The sequence below is a fragment of the Priapulus caudatus genome, unplaced genomic scaffold (genome assembly GCF_000485595.1).
Source record: "Priapulus caudatus unplaced genomic scaffold, Priapulus_caudatus-5.0.1 Scaffold113, whole genome shotgun sequence".
NCBI lineage: Eukaryota > Metazoa > Priapulida > Priapulimorpha > Priapulimorphida > Priapulidae > Priapulus > Priapulus caudatus.
The window spans coordinates 73-6389 of record NW_014577174.1 but is presented as its reverse complement, the minus strand read 5'-3'; the positions used below and the strand labels follow the sequence as shown (position 1 = coordinate 6389).

The following is a 6317-nucleotide window of genomic DNA, read 5'->3' as shown; positions in this document are numbered from 1 at the left end:
TCCAGTCTAGTATATCTATCTATCGCCATCTATCCTATCATCTATCCATCCCATCCTCATCCCATCGGGGTGAGCTCCATCAGTGTGATTCTAGCCAGGTCTAGTCTTACTGGTTCGATCCATCTAATCTATCCATCGTAGTTCCTTCCAATCCATCCATCTATCGTATCTATCTATTATCTACGGTCCATCTATCTATCCATCTATCCTTCATTCCATTATCTTCTAGTCCACATATCTAGTCTAATCTATCGCTATCCCATCTATCTACTCCCATCATATCGTATCTACTATCATCTATCCTCCATCCATCATCTCTCTATACTATTCTCACCTCCTATCTATCTATGTGCTATCTATCACATGCCACTCCTGTCCATCCATCAGTCTATGCTAGTCTTACTTTAGTCGTGACTCTATTCTCTCATTAATCCGAGTCTATATTATCCGATCTATCCTTCCAATCCATTCATCTGATCTTATAATATTTTCATTCTAGATAGATAGATAGATGGATAGATAGATAGATGGATAGATAGATAGATAGATAGATAGATGGATAGATAGATAGACGCTAAATCACAGCCAGAGTATTTCGCATCATCCACCTTCTATCAGTCAGTCTCAGTCATCAGATGCTGCCCATCGTGATGTGTATACATTGACAGGACAGGACATAACCGAAATGTGCAATATTGCAACAGGGTATAATTTTTAGTGCAGTATATTGGGACAGGGTGTATTTTAGGGCGCAAAGCGGTTTGCGACAGGGTCAGGTTTTCAAGGTCCCCGAGGCACCCCATTCCAAGTTCCGAGGCGAGTGCCCCCGGGGGAAGGGGGATATGATAGTACTGGCTTCACACCGATGACCTTCTCGGGTGATCTAGAGCGATTCTACTATAGAACTGACGTTTACTATCCTGTTGCAGTTGGCAGGTTTCGCAGGACCCCTCTACGACGCTGTGACGTTGCTAGGTTATGCTGTCAACAGAACGCTGCAAGAGGAACAGCAAGAGTTGCACGCTCAGAGAGCAGCGGACCAGCAGAGGCAGCAGCACGATGAGGGAAAGGAGCAGGAAGAGGAGGAGGCGCACGACCATTTCGAAAACCTTACGCTCGCCAAAATCTCCATAAATATGAGGAACTTGCATTTCCATGGCTTTGTGTCGGACACGAACACGGATGCCAACGGCGACGTGGAATTTCATTACGTGTTGATCAACTATGACCCAAGCACCGAGACATTTCGGACGGTCGTCATGGTAACTGGACTCGAGGGGGCGCACACTGTGGCCTCGCACGCTGAGCGTATCACGTGGGCAGGAGGAAGAGTTGTGGAGCCGGACGCAGAATGTACCTTCAATGACACGCCATGCCGCTTGCCAAGTAAGTAGTTGTTCTAACAATATGCCATCTCTCTTCAATTTGTGTCAGAACAGAAACAAGGGGACAATGCAAACACACGAATTTGTCTATATCCTTAACAACCTTATTTACTGCCGGGCTTTCAATATAAACTACGCAACTATAACCAATTAGGTACTTTGATAGTCTATTATATTCATCTATATATTACACATATGATAGATATTTACTGATATAGGTCTGCACATTATACAACAAAACAATTTTACTGAGTGCATGTATCCACTCATCAACTGACAAAAACTGACTGAGCCTCAGAGAAAAAAGACACGTGCATTTCATACAAAAATAGTAAACATCAAATATACTGATTGGAAAACATTGGACTGTCATACAGGCTCCTCTATATCCCTGCGTAATACAATAGAGTTGATGGGGAATAAAATTCTAGAAAAGAAAGCACTACAAGCCTGCATATAATTACTCAATTAAAAATAACTAATAATAAAGCGTGGCCGCCATGCATAATAACCGGAAGCAATACGGAACTGATCAGTGCATGAGTAACGTGCACTCGACGTGATCGAGTGCCGTCCAAAGTTCACAAGGTGTGCCTAGAGCCTTCATTCTGCCTATCAACATCGCAAATACATATATGCTCCGTTACACAGTTATGTGTGGATGGCAAGATTACGCAATGGCAATAACATATTTATGCACAAGAATCACGTAGTAAGCTTAATTTGATATCAATAAGCTAATGTCAGAATTACACCAAATTTACCTCAGGACTGTAGCTCAAAGATTCATCACATATTCTCGCCTAAGCACAAAGCGGGACAATATTGGTATACAATTTTAAACACAAAGTTTAAACAGCTGTTAACAGTGAATGACAGTTATGATAGACGGGTTAACAATATCCTAGGGCTAACATGTCTCCACCACACTCGGTGCCCAACACTGAAAACCAGCAACCTGTGATTTATTTACGATCACACTTCACGGGATGAAACATATGCCGAAAAATAGCACATCCCACTCTCAAGCATCGTCCGCCCAAACATCTCAACCCCTCACAAACAGCAACATGCACGTTCTGTAGGACAAAGCTTTGAATATATGCAAAAAATAGTGATAAATGTACAAGAATTTAACGCCTCAATCATCGTCTCCACTGTCTTCGCCGTCGCCATCGTCGCCGCCGCCGCCGCCGCGTCGCTCACACGTCCGGTATGGAGTGATCCATCACCTTCGACACGAGGCTTGAGCTAATGCACTTCATCATGTGCTCGTAGAGGAAGCTGGGCATGATCGTTATGGTGACGGAGCGCTCTCCCACGTCGATCGCGCGCGAGATCTCCTTGTCCTTCATGCCGACGACATTCTGGCCGTTCACCTCGAGCAGGTTGTGCTCGGTGAGCACGCCGTTACGCGCCGCGGACGAGTCCTTCGTGATCGCCGTGATCTTGCCGTTCTTCACGACGAAGCCGATGTGGTTCGTGCTGTCCTTGTGCATCGTGATCGTGCGCTCGAACGGCCGGTCGCGCACCGCCAGCGCGATGCGCTCGCCGCCGGCCTTCTTGAACGCGCCCATCGCCTTGTCGGTGTCCCAGCCGGCGCAGTTCTGCCCGTTCAGCTGCAGGATCTGGTCGCCGAATCGGAGGCCGGCGAGCGCCGCGGGCGTGCCGGCGTGCACGAGCGAGACGAACACGCCCTTGTTGACGGCGCGCACGCGAAGCCCGACGAGACCCTTCGCGTCCTTGCAGAGCACGACCTCGCGGATGCCGTGCGTCACCTCGGCGCGCTGCAGCCCGACGCTCCCGCCGCTCAGCGGCGCCACCATGCCCCCGGCGCCGGGCACCGTGGCAACCGCGACCTGCTGCTGCATCTGCGGGATCGCCACCAGGTTGCGCTGCACCTCGGGATCGGTGAAGACGAGGCCCATGAAGTCGTCGAGCGACGGGTAGAGCACCGCAGAGGGCGCCGCCGTCGCCACCGTGCCATAAGCAGGGGGCACCACCTGGGCGCTGCCGTCTTGCAGGGCGGCTTGAGCGTGGGCGGCCGCCTGCTCCTGGTATGCCTGGTTAGCATGCATCTGGGCTTGCTGCATCTTGTCGACAGCCATGTCCTCGAGCGTGGGGTAAAGTCGCGACATCTTAGCTGCTGGGGGGTTGTTTACCTGTGGAGAAAAGAAACGAGGATATTATTTATTTACTTATGTATTTAGTATTTAGTACTTATGTAACAGTCTGACATCATGATACTCACACATCACGTGCTCCTACAGTATTTTACGGTTATCAGACGATATAATCACGTGATCTGTATCCTGTGATTTCACATGCCATCATATAATGTTCTATCATCATTCATCATAGATCCGTGGAAGTGTTTATAATAGGGCTGTCACTGGGGTACGTTGGTGATATGGTTGGTGGTTAAAGGACAGTTAATATTCGCAAGAGGTGATGATTAAAACAATTAAAATCCAACATTGCAGATGCGCAAAATCGTGCTGACATAGCCCTAGCAGAATACTGTATACGCTGTATATTTCGCGATGGTTTTCGCAAACGCGTCCCCGACCGCGAAAAAAAAACATGCGAATAATTCATAATTCACCGACCGCGAAATTAACCACTCGCGAAATTGTCCATCAAGTCTGAATTCGCGAAAATATCTGTATGTGAAAAACATGGCGTATACAGTAGTTTATTGTAACTGTCAAGAAAACGATTATATATACAATTATACTACGTACCGGTACTATCAAGCACTAACAAAAATCAACCCTCCACCCTTGCCCAAACAAGTACCTCCACTGCACTCAGTCTATCCAGGGTTCTGCACAACGGCAGGTGACAACGCCTATGGCGGTACAGTAGTCAGTAGTTCTGCCTAACAACCACCATGATATTTTGCACTCTCTTAGTCTCTACTCTAGGCCTACTGGCTGGCACTTGCGTTGCAGACTTGTTGTGTACTCAGGCTTTCATTTTTAAGGGGCGCGATCGCGCTTGCGCTCCACCGCGCACCATAAATTGTGCCATGGTGCGTGCATCATCGCGCCTCATAAAAGTGGTTGAAATCGCGCACCAAAAGTCTGTGTATTATGTTGAAATAGCGCTCCATTTTACAGGGATGAGAATCATCCGCGGATCCGCGGAAATCTGCGGATTTCACAGTCCCAGGGTCGATTTTGTGAAACGTCTAAATCCATTGAGAGAAAATTTTAGGGGGGTTAGAATGTACAAATTTTGATTTTACAGTCCAACAGCCTACTAACAGTACCTTCATTTAATAACATTGTAATATAGTTTGCTTTACAATATAGACACGGCTTAGTTCACTGTTTGAGATTGTCAGACGTTGGCCAGTGTGTGCGTTTATTTGACGCTGCAAGTGTGTGTGTGTGTGTATGCTGCGCGTGCTACGCAGGCCGTATATATAGTACGCGATCGATCGATCGTGTACATCAAAAGCCGCCACGTCACGCGTGGCCTTGAGGCTAGTTTTCCCTGTCCATAGAGTTGTCAATGTTGCAATGGATCGCGAGCCCTGACTGGAGTATCTATTCTAGCCCAACTCTAGTTTCAGTAGCCAATGAGAATGCAACTTTCATACACCCTTCGCCGTATCTTAAAACAATGGCAGACCTTTTAAGGGTGTGATTTTTAGTGGAGCTCTCCATCATGCCTCTTAAGGGTGTGATTTTTTAATGGAGCTCTCCATCATGCCTCTTAAGGGTGTGATTATGGAGCGTGAAAAGTCCCCCAATGGTGTTCTAGGGGAGTCATTAGTAGTCCTCCTGTACTTTTCAAATCGGAAAGCCTGTGTACTATTAAGTAGGCAGTGGCTACGGGTACAGTAGCCGTATCTTGTCTCGAGGCTACGGGTACGGGAGTCCATTCGCTTTCATACTTAACGAGACAAAGATGGCGGCGGTGGCGCCAGATTTCGAAATAACGCCTTGGGAAATAAATTCACGATTTGAGAGTTTAGATGAGCTAGAACCCTAACCCTAACCCTAAACCTCACCCTAACCATAACCCTAAACCTAACCCTAATCCTAACCCTAACCCTAATCCTAACCCTAACCCTAACCCTAACGCCAAAAAGGGGCCTCAACGACCGACGGCTACCGTACCCGTAGCCACTGCGTATTAAGTATTAATACTATTATAGATCGCTGAATTACGCGCAAGGCTAGCAACCAACATCACTCATAACACAGTAATCCTTTCATACAGCCTATAGGCGCTCTGACAACATAGAACTTAGAAGTAACACAATTTCAATACAACAATAGGCACCTAGTAGTAGTACACTGTAGTCTGTACTGAACAGACTGAGGCTACAGACACGACTCAGACAGTGTACTACGCCTAGTTACAACTAATACAAGTCTAGACTACCTGATAAATGCAGCCATTACACGAATCATACTTTAATATGTTGCTTACCTTGTTGACAAAATCAACGTTTACCGTATCAGACACAATTTATAATGATCGTAGAGAAATGACACAACAATTTGAGCAAATAAAACCAAAGAAGTTAGAAATGCGTCTCCGAACTCGGTTTCGATATCAATGTTCCGGACGTACGTTTACGTCACGAGTCATGTGAGCGCGAGGAGGATGACGTCAGACGCCAGGCCAAAAATAGCACGAGCGTCATAGGCTACAAGGCTAACTACCTGCTAACAGCTGCAGCTTTACCCAAGCTAGGTCACACCGTCACATCCCATGGCTAGCTACTGGCTCCCTGCGTTATTATCCACGTAAACGTGGGCTACACACATGGGTGTATGCAGGGGGGGGGGGTCGTGAGGGTCGTACGACCCCCCCAAAATTGTAAAAAATCCACATTTTTTCTAAAAAAAAAATTTTCGAGGGCCTTTTTACAATGACATAAATGAAAAAGATCAGGTACCAGCCGCTAGCCGT

The 6317-nt window shown here is 46.8% G+C and overlaps 1 protein-coding gene across 1 annotated transcript; it reads right to left on the bottom strand.

Moving 5' to 3' along the window:
- Nucleotides 1–1535: 1535 nt before the first annotated feature.
- On the bottom strand, nt 1536–5976 carry LOC106805441 (syntenin-1-like). The gene is made up of 2 exons (XM_014807021.1): nt 5832–5976; nt 1536–3547 (listed from the first exon to the last, which is right to left on the bottom strand). The coding sequence occupies exon 2, from the start codon at nt 3521–3523 to the stop codon at nt 2588–2590; it is 936 nt and encodes a 311-aa protein (XP_014662507.1). The 5' UTR covers nt 3524–3547; nt 5832–5976; the 3' UTR covers nt 1536–2587.
- Between the last annotated feature and the right edge of the window lie 341 nt (nt 5977–6317).